Source organism: Cryptomeria japonica, chromosome 3, assembly GCF_030272615.1.
Source record: "Cryptomeria japonica chromosome 3, Sugi_1.0, whole genome shotgun sequence".
In the NCBI taxonomy this organism is placed as follows: domain Eukaryota; kingdom Viridiplantae; phylum Streptophyta; class Pinopsida; order Cupressales; family Cupressaceae; genus Cryptomeria; species Cryptomeria japonica.
In genome coordinates, this window is record NC_081407.1 from 638010843 (window position 1) to 638036537 (window position 25695).

General features: G+C 35.7%; 1 protein-coding gene across 2 annotated transcripts; it reads left to right on the top strand.

The window, feature by feature from the left end:
- Nucleotides 1–1000: 1000 nt before the first annotated feature.
- Nucleotides 1001–24921, top strand: LOC131050153 (mitochondrial import inner membrane translocase subunit TIM44-2). Of its 2 annotated transcripts, none has more exons than XM_057984326.2 (14): nucleotides 1001–1434; nucleotides 1596–1702; nucleotides 2846–2929; nucleotides 3071–3146; nucleotides 10723–10767; nucleotides 10844–11290; nucleotides 11465–11536; nucleotides 11622–11686; nucleotides 11854–11922; nucleotides 12001–12073; nucleotides 12224–12328; nucleotides 24132–24203; nucleotides 24348–24404; nucleotides 24523–24921. In XM_057984326.2, the coding sequence occupies exons 1-14, from the start codon at nucleotides 1357–1359 to the stop codon at nucleotides 24652–24654; spliced, it is 1482 nt and encodes a 493-aa protein (XP_057840309.2). In that variant the 5' UTR covers nucleotides 1001–1356; the 3' UTR covers nucleotides 24655–24921. The 2 variants fall into 2 exon arrangements, with proteins under 2 accessions (XP_057840309.2, XP_057840308.2); XM_057984325.2 differs by having other exon boundaries at nucleotides 1003–1434; nucleotides 24342–24404.
- Nucleotides 24922–25695: the final 774 nt, after the last annotated feature.

The window sequence follows — 25695 nt, forward strand, 5'->3', positions numbered from 1 at the left end:
CAGCTACGAAGGAGGTAAACCATCATTGGACATTCAATATGGCCGTTAATATTATTTACAGTGACTATATTGAAAGAAATGCTGGTTTATTGAAAACAATATATTTTGAATTGAAAGATTTATAGCATTTAACGTTGATTGCACAGAGATAATTTAGTTATTTTGTGTGTACCAACCTGAATGTGCGCCCTCGAGTAAGGAATGTGCAGAGGGTATTTGCAGAGCTCAGGAATATGCAATGAATTGGATTGTAGTGAAAGTAACATGGAAAATTCTGTTTTATAATATAATTCAAATGTGCAATGCATTCGATTGTGGTAGCTAGCTATTTTCAAATTTGAATTTTTGTGGGAAACAGTTGGTCATGTCATATTAAATATGCAGTCCTCCATTGCTTCAAATTGTTCAATTTTCTTCCATGGTTTGAATGAAACTTGTTTTTTTTTAATTCGATTTTATGCAAATCTTGAATATTGGGGAGCCTTACACCAGTTGTTGCAAATGCAGTACCAAATGCAGATCCATTTAATGCATGAAGTTGTGAAGTGATATTTGGAAGAATGAGTGTCTAAGAAGTCTAAAATTGATTGTTTTTATGTCATGTAATGCACCAATAGCTATGCATATGTAATTGTAATTGGAGTACATTTGTACTTTTAAGCCACTTGCATAAAGTGGCAAATGTAAACATTAAATTTTTTTTTTTAAAAAAAATGTTTATTATTTGTGCAAGATGTTTTGTATTAAAACAAGAAATGTATCGGTAGTTGTTTATTTTTTTTATTTTTTGTTTTCAACTACTAATTCATTTGTGAACATGTATTGGTGTTAAAATAAATATTTAATGGTATTTTTTTATTTATGTACTGACCATTTTTTATTATGTTTTGGGGGTTAACATGATATTAAAGTGACGGTTATTAGAACTATTTCAACTATTAGTACTCTTCCCTTAGCTATTCGCCTTCTTTTATTTGACCTAAGTTGATCCAATGAGAGAGAACCCTAAATGGCAAGGGTGACATTGCACTTTCAATAGTCCATCATGGGCGCTTAGGAGAGAGAAGTGAGAGGCAGCAAAGGCGTCAGCTACGGTCTACGCTTCACTGTTTCCCACCGAAATGTAAACCTTCTTCCCAAGTATATTCAAAGGCTTATTGAGAAAATCTGCCACTGAATAAATATTTAGTGTAGGAAAACCCTTCCTTTCTGTATGCGGCAACAAATGTTTCAGACCTCCATTCAAACCCTAACTCGTACTTCCTCTCTGCTGAGCTTGTTTCGTTGTGGGCAAGCTTAAATCGTCTGATTCATTTTATTATTCTTTAAAGGAAAAAACGTTAAGGCTGTGAAAAAATGGCAAGCAGAATGCTAGGTCGTGATTTTAACCAGTCGTCCAGGCAGTTTTCTTCATTATACCGCTCATGGCAACAGGTATGCCGATTATCTCTATGTCTGATTGTCTTTTATTACTCTGGTATGTTTCGTACTTAGCAAGAGATAATTTGCGTTATTTTTGCTGGAAATATTGTGCAAAGAGAGCTTGGTGTTTTATTTTCAAGCACTGCATTTTAATGTTTATGGACGATTTCCAGGCTGCAAATAATCGAAATTTTGTCTTTCCAAATCAAAGCCGTTTGAGTTTTCGTCATATGAGCATTTTCAGCGAGTTCTCGAAGCGGTTCAAGGGAGAAGTTGAGAGGTTCGTTTGCTTTGCCATGTTTTTTTTTCCTCCCTATTTTGCTGCAGTTTTGTTATGGTAGTAATGTCCTTCTAGTCGAAGGCTACGGTGTGGCAGGGGGGGTATCTAAAATTTCTCAGCAGAAGCTGCTGAGAAAATTTAGGAATCTTTTACAATCAGGTGGTCCTATATATTCAACAGAAGCAGTTAATGCTAAAAGTTTAGCTCAGAATGGTGATTCTACGATTTCTTTGCAATTCGAACATTTAAATTTTCCATTAGAAACCATTGCGGGAATCCAAAAAATTCAATGCCCTCTAATATCGTTATGTGGATAGAAAAATTCTCAAACTGGTGGGAGAAATTTCCAACCCACCCCTCAGATAGCCACAAAAAAAGAAAATTAATGGCTCTGATTTTCCAGGATAAGATTTCAGTTAATCCTCATCATTTGTTTCCTAATTACAAGGGTGCTTTCTTACCACGGTTTTAGAACCCGAAGCCTTCTGCATGTGACCAGGTCCTAATTCATCGAGGTTGTTTTGTTTGGTTCCTTATCCAAGAAAAATTAATATCGAAGTTAAGATGAAAGTGGAAGTTTTATTTCTTGATACTCAACTATGTCTTCAAAATGGAAATTAATGGGATTAGGAAAGGGAAATATATAAAAATTAGGAGATTATATAACGTTTGGTTAATATTTTGGTTATTGTATGTTAGCATAGTTGATTCCTTGTAATAGATGTTTGGAGCAAAGTTACGCGTGAGATCTATTTTCACCGATATCTACATAAATAGGTCAATGTGCTTATTTGCCATGGTATTTAAGCGATGGATTTTTGCTTTTTTTAAATTGAAAGTACTAACATGAATGTTGTTCAAATTGCTTTGATAATACTGCCCAAGAATTTCAGTCAATGGACGCTTTTACTTTTCTATTATGTGTATATTATAGTCTCATGCATAGATAAATCAATGAGTGAGTTTGGGTTCTCACACATGTTTGCATTTATTAAATGCCAAAATTTGTATAGAATCAAGTTCCAAGATTAAAATTGTAGCAATATAGTATAGTTTATAATACATTACTTCTAGCAGTTCTCTTCTTGGGTTGAGGCTTGGGACTACAATTCAGTCTTTGATTTGGAATTTTTTTTTTTGCAGCAATCCGGAGCTTCAAAAATCAATTAAAGAGCTTAAAGAAAAAGCAGTTGAGATTAAGTCAATCACAGAGGATCTGAAAACTAGGTAATTTAAATAGTACAATTTCCTTTCTGAGGTGATTTCAACTTTCTATGATAGGCTGAGACATACTGTATATGTCAAGGCACAGAGATACTTCAAAAGGAGGCCCTGATTTTGGAAGCGATGGCACCGTGCCGTATGCAGAACGAAGCAGACAACAAAGCATTTGTACAAGCATGCTGATGCAGTACGAACGGAGGCAGAGACTAAGGCAAAACAGGTTAGACATTGGTGTCTGTCTACAAATGTAGTCATCCCAGTTTGCACTTTAAGGAGGAACGATAAACATTGTCGGACGAACTCGATAAGCATTAACTTTCCTTATTTGCATTTGTTTATTAAAGAGATTTTATTTTCCTTAGTCATCCCAGTTTGCACTTTAAGGAGGAACGATAAACATTGTCGGACGAACTGGATAAGCATTAACTTTCCTTATTTGCATATGTTTATTAAAGAGATTTTATTGTTTTTAGTGCATACAGTACTTAGCATTTTCTTTTTCCAGTAGTTTTCCATTACATTTTGATTTTTTAAAAGCCTTTTTTACTCTATAACAACTATTTAGGATACTTGTATTTGTGCCAATTTAAATTTCAAAAATTAGGCATTGCTGGATTTAAATTGTATATTTATGAGCTTGAATTTCAGTTGGCAAGATTCAGTTTCCAAAAGTAGAAGTCCCCCGAGAAAGCTGCATGCATGTTTGTGATATTTTGTGATGGAGAAGATGTGCATTAGCAGTTAGATCCCTCTATTTATATCTTGCAGCAGTGATGACCTAGGAAACACTGCTTGTTTAGTATGGTCGCTTTACTTAGTGATTGCTGGGTGCAACTATTTGAGTTTATTTGTGAAGGAAACAGTTGAAATGGGTTCTTTTTAAGATGTCTGTTCGTACCTATAATGTATAATTCTAATGCAGCCAAAATGGGTGGAAGATGAATCTCAATAAATTTAAATACACCGAGTGCACTCTCTCTCAGTGACATAAGTGTTGATTGCATGCTGTTGTAATTTTGAAAGCTTTGACTTGTAGAACTGTTTTTATTGTTTCTGTTAAATGTTCGCATCCATCAATGTTTTTTGAGGTTGAGCAAATCTTTTATGAAAACTCAAAACCTAGATTAGGGCAAATACATGTTTTCTGCTAAGTTGCCGTTCTTTGGCCGGAGCCCTCAGATCCAGGTATGATACATTCCTGGTTTGGAATCTGGTGCAGTCTAGCTAGGGATCTGTTTTCAGCTTGTGGGTCTGTGTGGGTCTGTCATGGACAATTTTGCAGAAACTGCAGTTAACTTAATACAGATTTGGACAGTTTTTTTCAATATAGCTTCTTACTTTTTATTTTTTAATTGTTTTAGGCATTTGACTTCGACTTTGGATGCATAAAAATGAATCCCTAACTGTGAAAAGTCCCTTCTTGAGCACATTCTAAAGGCTAAAACAAATTAGTTTACCTCATTGTGAATGGGAAAACACAAAAACCACTAATTAGTGCTGAACTTACATTTTTGTATGCCATTGCATGAATAGAGTTGAAGATTAACTAGTGAAGGTTTCAAAATGGCTGGTTTTCTATTCTATGTGTGTGCAAGAGCCATTTTGCTGTCAAGGAGATTGCAGAAGAGTTTTTTTTTCCAAGAGTTAAGTTATTATTTTTTTCTGCATTTTTGTTTTTACAAATGAGCTGTCTTGTTTTGTTTTAGAATTTTTGTCTTGTTTTTGTTCTTAAAATATATGATATATGCTTTAAGCATTTTAAATAAGTTATGCTATACATATTTTATTTTGATTTGTTTCAATTTTATTGTTTATCAAACTTGTTGCCATAGCGGGGTTACAATGACAATCAGTTCTAGCTTCATGGGCTGAATCCATTTTAGGAATAGACCTGAATTCTCCCTCATGGAAATATGTTGAAATGTTGCAATAGATTCTAGGTGGTGGGGGGAGAGGGTTATGTTTAAATTTGCAATTGGTGTTGTGTTGAGTATTCAAGCTCATATAATTAGGTGGAAGCACATTTGTGTAGCATTCCTTGATAAGGTATAAAAGGTTTCTTAGGAAAACGGTGTCTCCATTCCACTAGAGTAAGTTGTGGAGCATATGTTGTTAAGTAGGAGAAGCATATGAAGCAACAAGTTACATATCAGCTCATCCTTTGTCAAAAAGAAAGATCTTGAGGAATCAAGCTCTCCTAACCCATCTTATCTTAAAATTGTAGTAGCGAGCCACCCATTTTTAGTCACTTGATGTTACACATAAGAGAGCTAAGGGATCATTGGAAATGATTTTTCATGATGAATATCGAGAGGTTGTCCATTAACACATTATGAAATGTATCTGTGTTAATGGATTGGCTTTCAATGTTCTTTCACCATATTGGCAACAAATGGTGAGAAAAATTAACTAGTCTTTGAAAGGTTGGGTACAAGGGTGTAGGTTTTAAGGTGTGTAGCAACTTATGGAAAAGGAGTGAAGCTTGCAGAGGATTCATTGTAGTATATAAGGGACTCATGGCCGAGATAGAGGTGATGGATGTAAGGATCTAAAAAATTGGTAGTGATCAATGTTATTACAATGTCCCCTAATGGGGCAATGTTTTGATAGTAGTAGATTTTGAGGGAGAGGTGTAGGATGATGCATTTATTGTTAACATGTTTATGATAGACATTGAGGAGGTGGAGTCTCCAAACGTAGTTCAATTATTAACAAACAATGCTAAAAAATTGTAGGGTAGTTGTTTATTGGTTGAGGCATTATGCACACATCTTTTGGGCACTTGTGTAATCCAACTCCTCTATCTTATGCTACAAAAGATTGACATGAGAACTGGTTGGATCAAAAAAGTGTATGATGAGTTTGAAGAGATCCAAATATTCATCATTAATCACCACATGGTGTAGGGCATATAAAAATTATTCTTGAATTTAGAGTTGTTTGATAAGAAATCACAATACAACACCATATCAAATGACAAAATGGACAATACCATTTATTGGCAACATAGACCTAGAACATTGATATCTTTTCCATGAGAAAGTAAACATAGATTCTAACTAGTTACATAGATATTGTTAATCTAAAGTTTGATTTTAACCCTATCATACTTGACTACCCAGTATAAATAATGCCTTACCAATTGACTATAAAATGGTAACCATGGCTAGTTGCAAACCAACATTATACTAATCCAAAAATGGAAATCGAAAATTGAAAAGGGAGAGCATAAATTTGATTAGACCATGTTATTAGAAATTGCTTGACTTTGGGCTCCATGCGATCCATCCTTTTGCTTGACAATTGTTGCATGATAAACCAAAAAAATTAATTGTTTTTTTTCACTTTTGCCACGTTGAATTGTTCCTAATGTTGAGAAGATTTCTTGGGTTGCTAAGATACATTACTTGCACCATTTGGTGATGTGTGTGTGTCATGACTCTATTGTGAAGGAAGTGTTGGATGGCTTCCCATTTGAGACTCAGTGACCCTCATTGTTTGAATAGAGTCCAAACCCCAAAACTCACAATGAGTGCACGATAGCGAAGAAAGCTTGGTGAGGTTGGCTTTGGCCATAGGTTTTGATAGACCCACTCTAAACTTCTTAGAGTAAAAAATGATCAAGAGCTTTAGTAAATTCTCTCTCTCTCTCTCTCTCTCTCTCTCTCTAGTAATAGGTGAGAATATTGCTTACTGGCACAGAGGAGATTGCATAATTCACTTAAAGGCATCTAATATCCTCTAAGGAATCCCACCCTATTGTTTCTCCAATGGCCTTCATCACATCTCCCTCTTGGATGAAAAAGACCCTTCTTAACTTGGTCAAAGTGAAGGCAGTTCAATAGACACTAGCACCTAACACCAAAGATTCTATGAATGCTAGATAACAAAGCAAAGAACATGAATCAATTATAGAGTTGATTCGGAGAATCACTTGTTTGGGGAGTGATACTTGGTGGCATGTTGGGATGTAATGTCATAAACCTTGTTGTTAGCAGATCATATTGTTAGCCTTTAATACAAAGTGAGGCTTGCCTCACTTAACATATTTTGATCCTCTTGTAATAATGAATTCTAGTATCTTTACCCCATGATTTGATAAGTAGTTTGTAAGCTTGTTTTTCTTCCTATAGCGATGGGAGATGGAATATTCCTTTGGTAAATCAAGAAACTCCAAGCCTTCTTTCAAGATATTTTCAATATTTTGGTTTGAAGATTGTCTTTTCTTCAGGCAAAGTTAAAACAAATGAAGCGCCTTTGATAATCACCTTATTAGTCTTTGAGGAGAGTTTCTTTGAGGCAATTTTGATCAATTTGCCATTAGAGTGTCAAATGATATGATTGGCTCCTGAGGGATTGGGGTTTCCTCAAGACACCACTAAAATTCATCTTCCATGCTCATGTTTGAGGAGGAACCCATTTGATCGTTGATTTATCTATGTTTTTCTCTTTGTTTTTAATTTTGATTTTCGAATAATTTGTTAAGAACTATATTGCCTCGGACACAATTGTCTTGAGATGACATGTGAAGGTTTGAGAGGCGCTTTCTAACATGATCATATAGCCAAATTTAGTCCATATGGTGGCAAATTTTCATTGAGAGGGCAATAAATATTAAGTGGATGATCCTATATGATATTTGTGGGATCGTGTTGAATATCTCTTTAATTTACCAAGCACATCTTGAGTATGATTTGTCATATTGACATGGGTAGGCTTTGTTTGAGAGATATATGATGACATCAACTCAATAATTGAGAAGATGGAGACCATCATAAATGAGAAAGAGCAAGGTCTAGAAGAAACCTTCTTAAAATAGGGGCACAAAATTATTGAACAAAGATGAAGCAAAATGAACACCTTTCTCCAACTTTTTGCCTTCTCATTGTGTTCAAAATATTATAATGTTGAGATCTTTTCTATATTGATTGATGGTTGTCCCATTTAAAATTTTGTAAATAGGTTTTGCAAAGTTCTATTTTATTAATATTTGAAATTTTATCTACAATATAAATTATAAACTTTTATAACCCTTAACAATTATAACATTCATGTAGGTTGCTAGTTGATTTGTATTTGAGAGGAATTGGAACACCTTTTTTTCATCCACTTTATAAAGCACAATTAACCACTCAAGAAAGCTAAAGGACTTAGTGTATGTGCATTTCAACTTGTGCCTTCTTACACACAAACGAATTGACTTCAAGGGAAAGGACACAAGGAAGTGAAATATTGAGTCAAAGCATGTTGACTTGGATGCATGAATCTCCTAGCTTGTTGTATAGGACAAGTGATCTTGTGAGTGTTAACAAGATTGCTTGTGGTTATTCTAGTGTTCCATAGGACATGCCCCACCCTCCAAAAAATAAAAATAAAAATAAAAATGAAAGCCATCTTTGGAGATGGGACATCCTCAAGATTCAAAGACTCTAGGGAAATGATCCCTTCCTAGCCCCTATCACTAATGGTCCTTCAGACATATCTCTTAGAAAGGGAATGTTTTCAATGTGTCCCCTCTATTGGGTACATTAAGGGGACAACCTCAAGACCTTGAGTAAACTTGGACAAATCCTTTGAAAGTTTTTGAAGCCTGTGTTTGTTCTGCAATATTGAATAGTAAAAAAAGTGTTCCTTTTTTCAGAAAAGTGGGCTACTAGCCCTTATCCTAAAAGTTTTAGAGGTCCCTACCACACCCTAAACGCTCTAAAAACCTATAAAAGACATCCCACCCTCAATCCAAATCAATGTCAATTCTTCATTGCATTGAGGAATTCTGTGAGAGAGAAAGGTTGGAAGAGTGAGGCAAGATGAACAAGTCTTCATTGATCAATCATTCAATGCATTATCAAGGCTTTAAGTTATGCCTTGCTCCTCCTTTGACGACTGTACTAGCCAATTGTCTATGTCCCAAGTTTCTGGATCTTCTGTTGTTGAGACCTTATCTTTAGGAGGGTGGAGATGGCATGGTGTCTCATTGATCACAATGCACTTATATACAAGGAGAGTCCAATAGCTTGATGAGATGTAGAGCTAGAAGAGCCAACATAGGTTGACAATGATGCAACACGGAGAGTTGGTTGGTAGTGGTTTGGAGGGGCTTGACCTTGAAGAGTTCAAGAATTTGAGTGATGAGTTTGGCATCAGGTCATTGGCCAATTGTATTTTGACATTTTGAATATTCCGTTTAATGCAATATGTTTAGCTACTCATATTGTTTCAATTTTTATTCCATATACATCTCTTATAATTAATTTTTCAAGTGCCATATGCATTATCTAGTGTTTTAGGTGCACAAAACTCATGGATTATGATATCCATGGTATCAAAAACATTGCTAGGCCTATGTGGGGTCATGCTCTTGTATCTCAAACAAGTTTGGAAATGCTGCTGCAACTTTAGGAGCACTATTTAGGATAGGTTTGACTTATCAAACTAGAAGTATAAATGTAATTTGGTTACTAGGAATTTAAATGGGAAAAAGTTGAAAGAACAAAATATTGTGCTCTTCCATCTCGCATGAACCGAAATGACTAGGGTCTGAGGGCAATGTCCAGCCCTCAACACCAAGATCAAATTAAAGACTTTAAGATCATATAGACCTTCATAGTTCATGCCATTTTTCAAATTTTATAGCTTTAACCATCATCCAAAAGTCTTCCAAACCCTTCGAAAAATGCACGACTTTTATGCTTTTATGTTAAAGCATTTTCAATTTTTTATTTTTGATTTCATCAATGGACTTGGCTGAGCTTACCTTTTAGGACTCATGCTCAGATTTACCAGGTACTCATGTGATGGGTCCTTGACCCTTGGTATGGTTAGTGCAGCTCAGGACTTGCCGAGTTTGGGTGAGCCCTAATGAGTCATGTAACTATGATTCTAATATAGTAATACCCACATTATCTAATATTTTCCAGGATGATGAAATTTTCGAAGATTTATATGACACTGAAGCCTGATCATCGATGGCTGATTCTTGACATTATTTTTTTTAATTTTAATGTTTATCATGACATGTGAATTTGATTAATTGATAGTCAACTAATTTTAATTTTCATGGTGGTTTTGCTTACAAAGCAATGTGGTATTCTTATCTTAATTAATGGTGCAAATATGTATATATTTCCAAATTTTATATGTATGTACTTGTATGGATGAATAGAACACCACCGATTTTATATTTTTTTTTGACTGAATCTGTAAATCAAACTACTGAACCCAAAGCTGAATTGATACCAGGATTTGTAACTTAGATTTTCAGACTCAATGTGAAATGCAAGATTGAGAACTTAAACAGATTTTCTTCTCTTTCCCAGAAAAGTAGATCAGACCAAGGCAAATAAGGACTCTTGAGGTTATTTGATTTTTGTGATTCTGGAAGCAATACCCAATGAGTGCCTGTAATGAGAAACGTCTCAAGGCTGTATGTGATGTCTTGGGAATAGGGGAATTAGGTAGACATCTTTTCTGAACTTGCACAGATGTTTTTCAACAGTCATTATGATTTCAAGTGACAGCACACAAATTTATCAGAAACTTCCTGCAGTTTTTGATGGGCTTTTTAAATTTTACTCAGGCATGAGCTGTTTTTCTATAAATTTGGGATTATTTTTTTAAATATATAGAATATATCCTAGCACTAGATTAGCTTGCATGCATACTTAAGAGTGTTGGGTTGGGATTTGCTGTAATGAAGAATAAAATGTATGTTAGCTTTTTTTCTTTTCCTTTTTTCAATGTAGCAAAGTCTGTGAACTAAGATATGATTTTCTCACACGATATGGTTGCATGCCTAGGTGTCTGCTGTAATGAAAGATAAGATCTCAGCTGCAACTGAACAGGTAAGCTAATTATAAAGCATTATGTCAAAATAGTGTAGGACCAGTAAACAGTGCTGATAGTCAAGGCCTATTGCAGGCAAAAGATTTCGGTGAAAAGACTTTTAAGGTGGGAACAGATGTGTCTAAAGAAAAGACAAGGTCTAAAGCAGGCAGCAGCAGTAATCATGAAGGAAGCTCAACATCAAGTACTGCAAATGCTGAGGCTACAGAGTCTGCAAGTTCACAGGAAGAAAGTGGAGCAAGTGGAACAGTATTTCACAAGATTCGAAAGGGTGTTGCTTTTGCTTCCTTCTCCACTGCAGCTGCATTCAAATCTTTGAAAGAAGCGAAAATTGTTGATGTAACAAAAAAGGGCTACAATCTTGTAAAAGATGAGCTGACATCCACACCATCTAGGAGGCGAAAAATGCAGAGCGCAGCTGCAGCATCAGCCTATAAAGAAAGGAGTAGTGCAACAAGCATTGTACCTGTAGGGGTAAAACAGACTCGCTGGGGGAAGAAGTGGGAAGAATTTAAAGAGAAGGTAAATTTAAGACATTGAATTAGAATGCTATGACATTTTGAACCTTGAACCTTACGTTTTCTTATGCTCACTTCTTTTGGATCTGTTATATCTTTTGATGGTTGAAACCGTTTCTTTTCATTCCTATATATATTTTGTATGCATCCCTGTATATAATCCTATTTGTGTATGCAGGCTCATGGACACCCTTTGTACAAGCGGGTCAGGGGAATTGGTGAGCATCCTGCTGTTGCAAAGAGTCAAGAGGTACACACAGATTCTGTTTCAGTGCAAGTCTTTTTTATATCTTTAATTGTCATAATCATACTGTTGGCTGGCTGTCTGTTTACAGTTAGCAGAAGATATAAGAGAGCGGTGGGAAACAAGTGATAGTCCTGTTGTTCACAAAATTCAAGAGTAAGATGCTATGTTTTAAGGTGGAATGTTGTGTTTTTTTTGGACCTCGTCTCCCTTCCCCCTTATGTAGATGTTTTTGAAAGTAAAATGGAATAAGGCTCCTCATTACTGTGGTAAACTTTTGCATTCCTTATACATAAAGCTATTGTATGGTTTTATTTTTGCAGTTTGAATGAAACCATTTTTGGAGAATCTGCAGCAGCAATATCATACAAGGAAATACGTAGACGTGATCCGTAAGATGCCCTCACTAATTTTTATTTATACTAATATGTAGTGGATAGTTTTGGGCTGAAAGTTTACTTTTCGTACAGGTACTTCTCTTTACCAGATTTTATAGCCGATGTGCAGGAGATTATTAAGCCCACCCTTCAAGCCTACCTCAAAGTATGATACCAGTAACTATCAATTCCTTATGTGTAATGTTTTATATTCATATGTGAGAATGGTATTCTCTATGATATTTATATCATGTTTGAAGGATGTGAGAGCACAAGATAGAGTTGATTCAAGCAAACATCTGGGACTGATGTGCAGGGTGATTTGGAAACTCTGAAAAAAAATTGTAGCTTTGAAGTGATTGATAGATGCAAAGCAGAACGAAGGGCATATGAAGGCCAAGGAATCTTCTTTGACAACAAGGTATTCTAGATTTGTAATAGTTTTTATTTAGAATATTGTCTTGAGCTAGGTTTCTTTCTCCACCGACTCTTATTTTCTTGGAATACATGATAAGAAAATTAAAATTCACCTCATGTATTTCTGTTTGTACATGATGGTCAATATATGTCACTACTTTGAAGGTATATAGCTATTTGACTGAGTATACCTGTTAAATAGCTCCTTGAAATCCTAACTAGTCATCTCCAAAGATGAAGTTGACTGTACACCAGTAAGAGTTTGAAGGACCATCTGTTAAACCACAAAATTGATATGCAGTAGTAGTAATCTCTTGACACGCTTTAAGGTCCAAGGTTCAGGACAGCTTCTATGTAAACTCTGGTTTTCAATTTAAAGGCTCTCTCCAAGACAAAGAAAAGGTTGCTGTACTACGATTTTAATTTACTGTTGTGTAGTGGTTTGGGATTTAGATGCACTCATATTAGGGGAAAACAGGATCAAACAAGAAAAAAAAGAAGTGATAAAGTGTTGTAAGCAGATAGATGGCAAGCAAGAAAGCAAACCCATTTTTTTAGATGTCGATCTACTGTTTAACATATATAGTAAATATACCTTGTTTAATTTCATTAGTTTTAAGTCTTTTTAAGCAAGTTGACATGGGCTCCGAAAAGACTGGTGATTGTACGACAGACATGATGGCATTCATAATCTGAAAGGTAATGTCATATAGTGATAGTGCAGAAGAGGTGTTAAGAAGTTGGAGAAAAGTCTTAGGTCATTCTTAGTTATGATTAATTAATTTCTTATATGTTTAATTTTTAAGGAAGATTTAGCATTTAATTCAACAAATGAGGTGAGTTTCTGATTAGAACTTCATAAAGCGCTTATAATATCTGTAATAGAAGTGTTGGGTTTCATGTGACCTGTAAAAGGGCTTATTAGGAGTCAGGGCTATGCAACTAACAAGTTTTGTAGGATATGCTTAGTTAAAAGTTAAAACCCTTACTATGCCTATCACCCTACAAGGTACAAATATGGTTATAGTATGGCTTGTGGCTTGGATACGACTCGGATACTGTCACACTGAGGGGTTGCCTTATACAATTCAATGCCAATCAATCCCTCTTGTGCCTCCTCCTCATCAATTTGATTAGCTTTTTTGAGATCATCATTCCACTGTAAAACATGAAATGGGATGGCACAGGCAAAGAAAATTTTGGCAATGGAAGATTCTGCCACTTCTTGTGCCTACTTATGGAACATGCTTGCAATTGTCTACCTTCTCACTACTAGTCATTCACTTTCCTTTTGTAGAAACATCACTAGTAACACTAGCAACCACTGATGACAGCTGATTGTGCAAACATTATTGGAACCATTAATGACAGCTGATTGTGCAAAGATTATTGGGATCAGCATGCCTTTATATGTTGCTTTGCCCTCCTTAAACAATCTGACATTATATCTGGACAAATACCTTGTTTTGTATTGCTATATGGCACATGCCATTACATACTGATTGCAACCTTTAACTTTGTGAAAACTAGTTTACCTTTCATGGGGCACTTGCGGAGATGTTATATTGCAGTTTTTGCCTTGAGGATTTCAATTCAGCCCAATTTGTATATCAGCATTGCCCCTCTACCGCTGCTCTTCCCTCACTGTACTCTAGCCATCCCCAAATCTACGCCCTTGGTGCTCCTGGCCCCATCCCCACGTTCCCCCATCAGGGAACCCCATGGAACTATGGAAAAAATAATGCATGTGCAAACTGGAAATAAAAAAAGGGAGAATTTTTCTTCTTGTAACTTTGTAAAGAAATAAAAAATAAGAAGAAGAAACATACACTTATCTCTGCTACTGCTTTACTTCTCCTTAGTGCTCACTTGTCACGTACTGTATTTTATTGCCCTAGTTTAGTGAACTCAAGCTGCACCATGCTTTCCACAATGTCTTTTTTTTGGGCATGTAAAAAGGGTTTGAAATGGAAGAGTGAGCTATCTCATTCATTTAGGGTTGAGTGTGGTGTGGGGGCCCTACAACATGACAATAATTCTTTTTATTACTAAATACTTCTTTTAGAAAATATTTACAGACCTTTTTAGGACTGTGATGGCTGGTGTGCAGCTGTTTTTTAGCCATTTGTGAAATATCTTCTAAGAAAAATGATAGATAGGGGACTGCAGAGGGCTATTCTTGAGGTGTCCTTGGAATGCCCATAGTATGGTAATTCATCCAAAAGGGAAGGGGTGCATCCTTGAAACATGATTTTTTTTTTGTAACTGCTAAATATTAAACAATGTTAAAATGAGGTTGAGCTTTTGCGAATGCTCTACTCTTGCATCTCGTGCAACAATCTGAAGTAAGAAAAACATTGGAAATTCATGCGTTTGTAGTAACTATTGATTGCTTCTTTTATTTTCATTTTTAAGTTGCAATGAGCCTGCCAAATAATGTACCGGGAGTCTTAGATAACAATAGGAAGGATTGTGATATGAATGTCTATATATCTTCAACCTTTCTATTTTCATCTCTCATTACTAAGAAATTTTCATTGGGAAAGCAATGTGGGCTGCCTTGTTGGCACGAGGTGATTACACATTCCCTAGAGATGTATGAGGACTAGTCATGAGATATATTAGAGTCCATGGTGCAGCACCTGCAGCAAAATGGGTGGTCAGGAAAGTTGTTGGAAAGGCTTCATGACAGATTGTGTTTTTCAGACAAATGCGCGCATGCACCACAAACAATTGGTTCCCCATTGAAAACTGTGCTATAATGCACAGGCATTTAAAATCTCAGGTTCAGAACTACTTAAATTGTACTTTCTAACAAATTGTAATAAATCGGCTTTACGCAAATAATGAGGGTCTATACAGTTTGTATGGGATTTGTCATATTGACAAGTATATGGGTTTAGCCTTCCCTTTTGCATGCCGGACAGTTTTACCTTTCACATTTTAAATTTTGAAAAAATTGAGTGGTACAAAGAGACCCATTAGGAGCTGACGATAATGGTTAGTGAAAGCTTCCTTTTTAAGCATCAAATTTATGTTTGGTTCCCTGTTGGAGAGATTGGAAGTGCAGAAGTGGAAAATGTTTTTGTTACAGCACAAAATATTATGGAAGAGCAAGAAATGGGTCCTCTGTATCTGTATGCCAAATATGATGTATTTTTGAAGCTAAAGATAGAAAGAATGAGCACATCCTTTGGAAATTGAGTTCTTTCTTACAAAAGTTGTATTAACAAGACTACTAATGTGGGAGATAGGACTTAGTGGGAAAAGTACAAGGAAACATTGACCTTCCCTCCTTTCAGGCAGGGAGGCAGGCAGAATTCAAATATCTGTTCATCATTAAATCCTTCCTGCAGAGGTCCTTTCTTGGTTGACATTGGATGGTTAGATACAATCAGAAAAAGTTTTGGCGTATAGAAGGACTGGTATCAATTTCCTTATGAAGGCAGGAGCCAAGGTAATCCATTCTTCTCATTGAAGTTAAGTTCTTCCTAAAACTGGATCTGGATATGTCTGCAAGGGCCAGAATGATTGTTTCGGCAGGATATATATTCTATGTTGAGGGAGATGCTAAAATCTTTTCTAGCCTGCATGGGACATATCTTTTTTTGCAACTATGATGAATAACTTATGTAATTACCATTTTAGATGCATTTATTGAACAAATTCTGGTCATCTAGTTTTCTGACTACAGTCAGTTTTTTCCCATGTTCCATGGTACTTCAAGGACTGGGACAGGGAGGTGGCCGTATGAAGATAATTTTTTGGGGATGGGCAGTCTGAGGGCAGTTTTTTTGGGGATGACAGAGGACGGCTATATATGTGAATTTTTCAAAATATGTTAATGTCCAGCAATAACAACTATATGACAATGGAGATAGAGGGCGATACTCAAATTTCATTACAGTAGTATAACAGCAGGTCAATTATAACAATAGCATATCAACAATAAATGTTAAAATTTAATCATGACAATATGAAATGCATAAATTAACAGCAGTTTAAAGTTTAGAAATTAAAATTAAAATTTGAGTGTCAAATAGTCAAACTTTAAAGGACAACTACGTCTCATTCTATCAATATTAAAAGACAAAGACTCTGTGTCACTGTTGCTGGGTGGTTCGTCCAATGGAGTTCAAAAAATATGTTTTTAAGTGTGCTCAACTATCAAAGCAACTAACTTATAAACATGAGTTGAATCCAATTACAACTTTCTTAATATGAAAAGATCCAATTTCCTTTGTGTTCTCCTTCAAAATGACAAACTAGTAATTAGCATCCTTATGTTTCCCAGAACAAACAATAGCACTAGCAGAGCATGTAACAATAATTTTAATGAGTGGTTGATGTCATATATCAGTCCACCTATCTATGATAATGAAACAAACAATCCTAATCCATGCTTATCTCATCTCCATTAGCATGCTCACCTTTGAAGATTGTTTGTTGAGGAAGAAGGTAAACAATCTATGTTCTCTATGGGGAGCATAAAAGGGTCCAACTATCATTGCATCTCTCAACATAACTTTGAAATAAGGAGGCTGTTAGCATATTTGAAGGACACAGTCTGGAGTTCTGAGCCCTAGTGACTTTCTAGTGTTGTAGTTGTTATACCCCAAACTCGGTCCTATTAAAGGAACAGGGAATTAGATCTGAATAGAGGATTAGCTATTAACCAGAATAAGAACATACACAACATAATATATTAAGACTCAAAAGTATTTGTTTTATTTGTATTCATTTAGTACATCATACATATTCTTATAACTCCATTCATATCATATACATTCCTTTTATGCCTTTCTATATGTTCCCTTTATTCACCTTATGTTTGCCTATTTTCACCTTACTATTGGTGAATGTATCCTTTGATATATTTATATCTAAAAAATTGGATGTGACCCTTACAAAGTATCGCTAGCCTCTATGTTATGTTCCAACTCTCAATCTCTGCAGCTTGATGCGGCAAGATCTCTGGATGTCTAGGTGCCGTCTATGCAGGCGAAAATTTGCACCCCCCATAGTGTATTTACAAGGTGGGGCCCTTGTAAATACACTATGGGGGGTGCAAATTTTCGCCCCCATAGCCATTTCTGTTCTTTTTCCTACCAACAGAGACTTTGCCAAATGAAATAGGATAAGCACGAGCATAAACAAATTTGGTCACTGTATCATTGGCTTGCTCCTTGTTTACAAATTCATCACCTTATCAATGTATTTTTTCCACTTGTAGTAGAAGAAGTGGCTTTCCCCTTCCTTTTATCACAACTCTTTCCAATTGATACAGTGGAATAGTCATACAAATCAATAAATTAATCTTGTGGATAAACATTCTTTCACTCTAAGTAGTACTAGTTATTTTTCATAACTCCAACCAACTTTGCCATTTCAACCTGATATTCTAATGTTATATCTGCACAAACTTTAACATGCCAACTTACACCTGAGTAATGGTGTGTAACATTACTATAGATCCCATGGTAATCAATTTTGCAAATATGACATAACCAATGCCTGTTGGCCCTTGTATTTTTTTTTCCCATATTGATGGTTAAATTGGTGGAAAATTGAAGCAAGGTTTTTTTCTATTTTACCCTAAGTTTTGGGAATGGGGGTATGTGTTTTGGAGTCCTCGATTTTTCAAGCCATTTTTGGGGACGACACTAAAAAAAGGGAAAAATTTAAATATATTGGGAATTTTAAATATTCATATGATAACATTGTTAAAGCATGCATATCTACATTATAAAACCTTAATATAGCATAAGAGTCAAAGTTAAACAAATTAGCAAAACTCAAACCTTAAGTCAAATGGTTTTCAAAATTCATTGTCAATATGCATTTGATATTAAAACATAGCTTACAATATAGCAAAATTCCCAAAGGCTACAAGTTTCACTTTCAATTATGATATGGAAATACAAAAACATAAAATACAATGCTGCCCCTAATCTGCATCTCTCAATACTGTGAAAAATCAGAGTTCTCTGAGTCACTGCCATTGCGAGGGTCGGCCTTATCTAGTGGAATATCAACCAATTCCTTTGGTGCATCCTCCTCGTCAACCTTAGCAGCGTCTTCAGGATCAACACTAGCTTATCCACCTTTCTAAAGGTATGTCTATTCATTTTGATGAAGTGGATAAAGCCATATATGGACCAATTATTCAATTGTTAAAATTAAACATTAAAATCAGCAATGTCTTACCTAATAGTGTACCACCAATCATCATCAAGGTTCCTTTGTTTGATGGCTCTTCCTTCGGTAGAGTTTGAACTAGGCCATCTACTACACTTCGAATTCACCATCATTAGCTGTAGAGGCTCATGCACCTCAAACATCCTCTTTAGCAAAATGAAGTAAGTGGCATATCTCGTTTCAACAGGTTTGAGGAACTTCTCATTTGAAACGTTTTGAAGAGAGCAAGTGAGGTCTGGTGGTTGCAAATGAACATTTGAATATCTCTAGCTTTTGCCACAACTTATTTCACCCAATCTATTTCCCCCTCTATTTCAATGCATGAACACAACATGGGGTCTGAAAGATGTGCTCGTTAGCATCTTCCACTATCATAACAGCTAATTTGCACACATGTGCTGAATTAGTGACCACTTGAACAACATTTGAGGCCTTAACCTCCTCTATGGCTGCTCATAAAATGCTAAATTGGAAGTTTGTATCCTTACGCTTTCTTGAACAATCTATGGCTCCAAGAAATTAAGAGCCAACTGGGGCATGGGACTATGATACCGATGAGTAATATCGCTCCACGCATCCATCATGGTAGAACAACCTGTCTAATTTATGCTTGCTTCATATCCTCCATTAGCAAATTAACCTTATAATATTCTTTATCTAGGAGGGCAGTGTGTAGTCTATTATCTCCAAGGGATATAAAAGAGGGACCACTAGTTTTCATTTTCAGCTGAAGCATTTATGTTTTATTTTGACATGCTCATTTCATCTTAATTTAGACAGCAATCTATTTTTCTTTTAAATATAGAATTAGTGGCTTTTTACAACAACAGTCTTCCATTGCCAAATTTTTTTATGCCCATGCAATCCCATTTTATGTGGCTCATTCCTCTTATTTCAAACAGATGATCAAAGATGTAGCTACTTGATCATCTGTTTGAAATAAGAGGAATGAGCCACATGAAATGGGATTGCATGGTCATAAAAGAATTTGGCAATGGAAGACTGTTGTTGTAAAAAACTACTAATTCTATATTTAAAAGAAAAATAGATTGCTGTCTAAATTAAGATGAAATGAGCATGTCAAAATAAAACATAAATGTTTCAGCTAAAAATGAAAACTAACTAACTAACTGCTTTTCTGCATAATAAGAATTTAACTGATTCATTTGAGAAGTTAATTTTTTATTGAACAATAACATGAAGCATATATCATTATACTATTCAATATGATAACTTTTTTTTTCAAAGGAAGAGATAAAAGTTCAGAGGTTACAATCAACAAGCTTCCCAACTGGAGATCTTTAGCATCAAGCCTTGGCATAGCTTTGGAGAGGACGAGCATCATCAAGGGCTTTTCCACCCAACTTTAAACTTGGCAGTTTCCTGCGCCCCTTACAATTGGAAGTATCCCGACCCTTCACAAGGGTACAGTACTGTCACAGCTTGAGACCTCATTTCTGCCTCCATGTGCAATCTATGATCCTCTAATTTCTTATCCTTGTTTACATTTGGACAAACTTTAACTCCAAAACATGTAACACCCAAGAAATGAGATCGTACCTCTGTGTAGCTTCCTATAAAAGTTGTTTGCAAATGTGACACTACCACACTCTATTCCACCCTGAATTTTTTATTTTTGGTGTCTACAACGCTCACAAGTTGGAGAAGAGGTTTTTTTTAAGGACCTTGGGATATTTTACAAGGCTTTTGAAGGGCACTCAAATGTTTTTGATGGTTGCCCAGCCCCAACACTACCATGCTTTGTGAGGTTGGAAGTCTTGCGTTTGTTTTTCTTTCACTTCGTTATCAGTACTATCATTCTCACTGCTGCTCATGTTGGTATTGTGAGTTTAATGAAACTTTAAACTGAAAAATGAAAAAAATATAAAAATTTCAGACATTTCTTTTTAACTTTGAAAATACTTGAAAAACAATAAACAAAAGGATAGGATGACTTGCCTTTGTCAAAAAATTGGTGCTCCACTACCAAATGGCAAATATGCCTTGGATTTAACCTCTGTACACTTCCTTCAATGCTGGTAAAAGATAAACTCATAAAACCTTAAAGTCATAAAACCTTCCTGCTGCAATATTTTTCTGATAAACAATGAACACAAAATGAACTATAATGCTTTGAAAAAGGGGCTGTTTTCCTCATTTAGGGCGACCTGAGGTGTGGGTACCACAAAAAGAAATTAAAAAAAAATGTATATTTTTTAACATTTGTGTGTTTTTTAAAAAATGTTGTTGGAAAAAAGGGGGATGGGCGGCCATCCTTGGGATGGTCAGGGGATGTCCTAGATGTCCATGATTGTTGCTGGGATGGCTGGCTGTCCTCTCTGCATGTTTCTGCTGTCCCTGCATTTCCAGGGGTGTTTCTTGGTTGTTGGGTGGGATCGGGGACGACGAAATAATGTCCCTGACTCACCGTCCTGGGGATGCGTCCTCGGTTAATACTAGTATTTTTGGGTTGAAAGGGGTCTTTTGCAAATATTTGAAGAGTGTGAAGGGCATGCAAAAGGGTGTTGTGGAGTTTCAACAGAACTTGTGTTTGGATCTTCAGAATGAAAAGAAAGGTCTATTCTCATTACTTCATTTTCTTCACTGCCCCCATTCACATTGTCACCATTGCTGTTAGTGCTCATTTTTTGGGATTTGTTTGTGATAACAAACTGAAACCAAAACATTTTTGAAGTTTAAAATTAAAACTAAATACAAACCCTCTCTAACATACTAAAAAAATTATCAAGGAAAAATGACATACTTTGACACTAAGTCACAAGGTTCGAATTCGAATTTGAATTCGACAGCCATGAAATTCGGATGAAATTCGAAAAAAAATTCAGATAAAATTCGCCTTCTATAATTTTGTTTATTTTTAAATATATGTATACTTCTAATAAATTATCAGAATAGCGACCCTTGTTGGAGAAAATCTGAGGGCAACCCAGCAGTTGCAGACACCCATGACCCAATAGATACAAAGCATATACAAAGAATACCCACGACCAGCTGAGTTGTGTTTAGAGGAAATTCGATTAAATTCGATTTTTTTTATAGAAGTTTGAAATTCGATTAAATTCGATTTTTTAATAGAATTTTGAAATTCGATTAAATTCGAACCTCATCCATGAAAATCGCCATATCCTGTGACTTAGCTTTGACATTGCTGCATACACTTTCAACTTTCCCACTGTTAAACTCCAACTTAGGCAGCCAGGCTTCAAGTTTACAACTGTTATTCAAGCATAAAGTTTAGGGCTTTAGTTTGTAAGTGTGCCACATGGGGAGGTGTACCTATCCTACAAACCCCCTTATGTGTAATCGGTAACAGCAATGACATAGCAGCAATGGAAGTCTTGAGCACTCAGCAGTGATGCAGCAGTCAACCTTTTACTTTTATATCATTCACATAGCCATCTAAGAGTGTATAGTGGGTATGAGGGGGCTTGTGGAACTCCCATGCCCCTTTACAATATAAAATCCCTTACTAGGTCTGGTTGCAAATAAATTTGTATGTCCCAAATATGTAGTGATGTATTATTTCATTAAAATGGCTGGTTATTGAGAAGTCTATGATTTTCATTCAACAGTGTATTGCATGCATCTATGATTTTCAGTCAACAGTATAACCCATGTATACGAATTAACTTTCATGCTTTTTGACCAACGTAGCCTTGATTGAATGATCAATATTTAATTTCATATAATCGAATACTACAAAGTGCACCTGTTGGTTCGCAGCTATACTGCCAGACATTTTGCTGTGGTCTCCCCCGGAAGCGTCACCTCTTGCTCGTTGGTTGGCAGCGTGAGGGACTCAATACCAAAGTGCTGTTGCTTCCTTTCGATCCTTTATTGCATGGTCAACAGATACGGTCTGGTTACTGTGTATAATCACGTGATTTTTTGATAACTCCAGATATTGTCTCATGCCACGGGTTCTGGTGGTGATGGTGTCTTCATTCCGCGTTCTGGGAACATCCCGTCACTGCACACGGAAATCACAGGTTCGGGTTGTGACGTTGCCTTTACTTGCGTTCTGGAAGCACCCCGGCACTGCACTCGGAAATCACAAGTCGTGTTGTGTTGTGAACATACACCCGAGACCATATTTGACAGTCGCACTTTGTCCTACTTGCGGAAATCATACCCGAAACTGTGCATCGGAAATACATTCTGTCATGAACATAAGGTTTGTGCAAACCTTCGGGAACTTCACGCCACTGCAGTATACTTCGACGTTCACCAGTCGGACTCTATCCCACTGCTCACGCCTCCTGTCACCACCAATAGGCCAGGTTTTCCCTGAAGAAAGGGGATTGTTCCAATCCGTATTCTGTCACTTATGAATATATCTTCTTCCAGGCATCTGAGTCCAATAGGCCAGAGCAGAACTGACGAAAGGAATTCAATCTTCAATGGTTGATATCGTGTAGATAATCAACTTCTATCTCCAGGTCTGATAATTTAATAAATTCTCCTATGTCCATCTTGGCTCTCATCCATCCTTTTATTGCATCAAGTAGTTGGAAATCCCGTAATAGTTAGACACTATTTACGGTGGTAATCAAAAGATATAAGATAATGTATTTTAATCATAAAGCAAGTGAATATTAATTATTTATATAAACGAATGGGAGGATTTATATAATATAATTAATATTTTTAATACAATATTCAATCATTTGTTAGGGGACATGACATACAAACCATTGAAAAGTTAAAAAAAGTTCATATATATATATATAATTATATATTGATGCAATTTTTTTTTCCTTTTCCATGGGGCATGCTGGCTGTCCAGGTGTCCCCTTCATGTTCCCGGGTGCTCTTGATTTTGAGACATGTTTTGCAATGTTTTCAGGATATGGCAAATGAGGGGGGATGGGTTGGGGACATTCTCCAACATCTCACCATCTCCAAAACGCCTTAGGTGATAGGGGTTCCAGGGGTAGGGATGTGTCTCATAACATATTTTTCCAATTCAACTCTAGCTTTCTAATAGAATGCCTCTTTTTGAGTGTCAAGTCTGTCCAGAATCCAGATAGAGTGGAAAAATGACATCAAATTTCATTGTTCAAAAACATAATGGAGGTAATGAAGAATTCCATTTTGGTCTTACAGGCTGCAGGATATGAAAGTTGAGAACTTGTGGCTTGCTCTTTACATTTCAAGGGTTTTATTAATCATTGTGTACTTGGTTAGTAACTCTACATTGCATGGCATGGAATATACTAGGGTACGTTTGGGGCTATACATAATTTTTTTTTTTTTTATTAAGATGTATGTGAAAATTTCAAAGGTGAGAGGACCTCAACTCTCAAGGACAATGAGATGTTCTTTTCGATTGTTACATTTTTTTGTTTGTAGGATTATTTACAGTTTATTTGAAATGAATTCACATGTTTTACCTGTATTGCATTTGTTTTAGTGGAAATTCATCTGTTTATATGTGAATTGAAGTGGAATGTCTTATGTGTAGGGTCAGAAATTTAGTGGAAGTTGTTGGATGTGAAATAGTTCTAGCCTTGTTTTAGAGCTGTCATTTTTGGTATCACAAAAGTTAGTTTCTGTAATAAGTGATTCTAACTGATTTGTCTCAACAGATTTTACACATTTCTGATGTGGAAGTCAAAGAAACCAAACTAATGGGTGATACGCCAATCATTATTATTGCTGTGAGTATATACTTTGAATGCAATTTTTGATCTTTAGTTTGCCTTTTTCTAGTCATTTGCTGAAAGTTTGAAACATTTATATTGATTTTTTGGGAATGTGTTAAGTGGTTTATTCACTTATTTTCTTGTATACGCTAGTTCCAGACTCAGCAAACTTTTTGCGTGAGAGACAGAAGTGGTAAAATTACCGAGGGTGGAAAGGTAAAATACGGGATGCTATCTAGAAATTTTTATAAATATTAACAACGAAGCAACATTGCGGTGGATATATCTGTGATTAATTTAAAGGTTTATTAATATGACAAATTGACCTTGACAGGATGATATCCATACCGTATATTATGCATGGGCAATGCAACAGATGGATTCTGGAGAAACGAAAGAAGGTGAAGTATACCCTACATGGAGGTTGAGGGAGATGCAGCAATTGGGAATTCAATCCCTTATTTAATTTTTTGTTATATTCTTAAGAAAACGTCATGCACTTCCACTAGAGCATTCGTTGGGAGTACGACTTATTAGAATTTTATATACTTAATGATTTTGGTAGTATATGGTTATATCAGTATATTCTTATCTCGGTTTAAAAGTATTGAAAGGCGTTATAGGTCTTAATCTCTTTTAGCCATATTGTTGGCGGGAAAGTTCTAGATGTGATTGCATTTACATGGCTGCAAGTGCTGATAAGAAAATGCCATCACCATTATTTTTTGATTTACATCTGTTTTTTTATGAGTGCTGCATTCAAAGTTCAGCTGTATCACCAAATGCCTAACTCAAGATTTGGTGCATTTGCTTATATAAAAATTTTCTGCTGTCACTCAAAGATTGGACATGTTTAAACTAATTTGGATTATTACTGTTTAAATAGAGCAATCGCAGGAGATTGCCTCCCAGATACTTGTTTGTCAAGGGGACTTGGATGAAGGTAGATCTTTGTTTGAAGTTGTCTTCCCTGATTTTTATTAGGTCCCATAAATTTAATATTTATGGGTATAATAAACTCAAAAAGGGCAAAATAATTTTTTCATCAGTAGCCTTAGCAGTGTGTAGTATGATTATAAAAATAGTGTTGTGAATTTGACCTAATCTGCTTCTGGAAGAAGTCGTAAGGACTGATTGGCAGAGGTTGGATTCCATGAGGTGCAGAAATTTCATGTGGGTGCACTCGAGAAAATGCTACAATAGCACACAGAATGATGTGATGGTGGTGTTTTTTACATATGTACTTGTTCAATTTGTATTCATTTTGCTAATAATTTATCGTAAATTAAATTTTTAATTTTAAATATTTTATAAATTTTAAAAAATTACGATATATTATTTTATCAATATTAAAAAAAAGTTATATTAAAAAGCATAATGATAAGGAGATGGGACTCTATGGAGATTGCCAAGCATAAAATCAATAATGATATTGCCTCTTTAGTTGAGCTATGTCTTAGGCCCACCTTTGCCTTTCAAGGAATTGTTTATTAGTAAGTTTGTGTAT

Coding starts and splice junctions, on each gene's coding strand:
- LOC131050153 (XM_057984325.2), top strand. CDS start 1,357: ATGGCAAGCAGAATGCTAGGTCGTGATTTTAACCAGTCGTCCAGGCAG. Junction 11,923..12,000: donor GAAATACGTAGACGTGATCC/GTAAGATGCCCT, acceptor CTTTTCGTACAG/GTACTTCTCTTTACCAGATT. Junction 12,074..12,223: donor CCCTTCAAGCCTACCTCAAA/GTATGATACCAG, acceptor ACTGATGTGCAG/GGTGATTTGGAAACTCTGAA.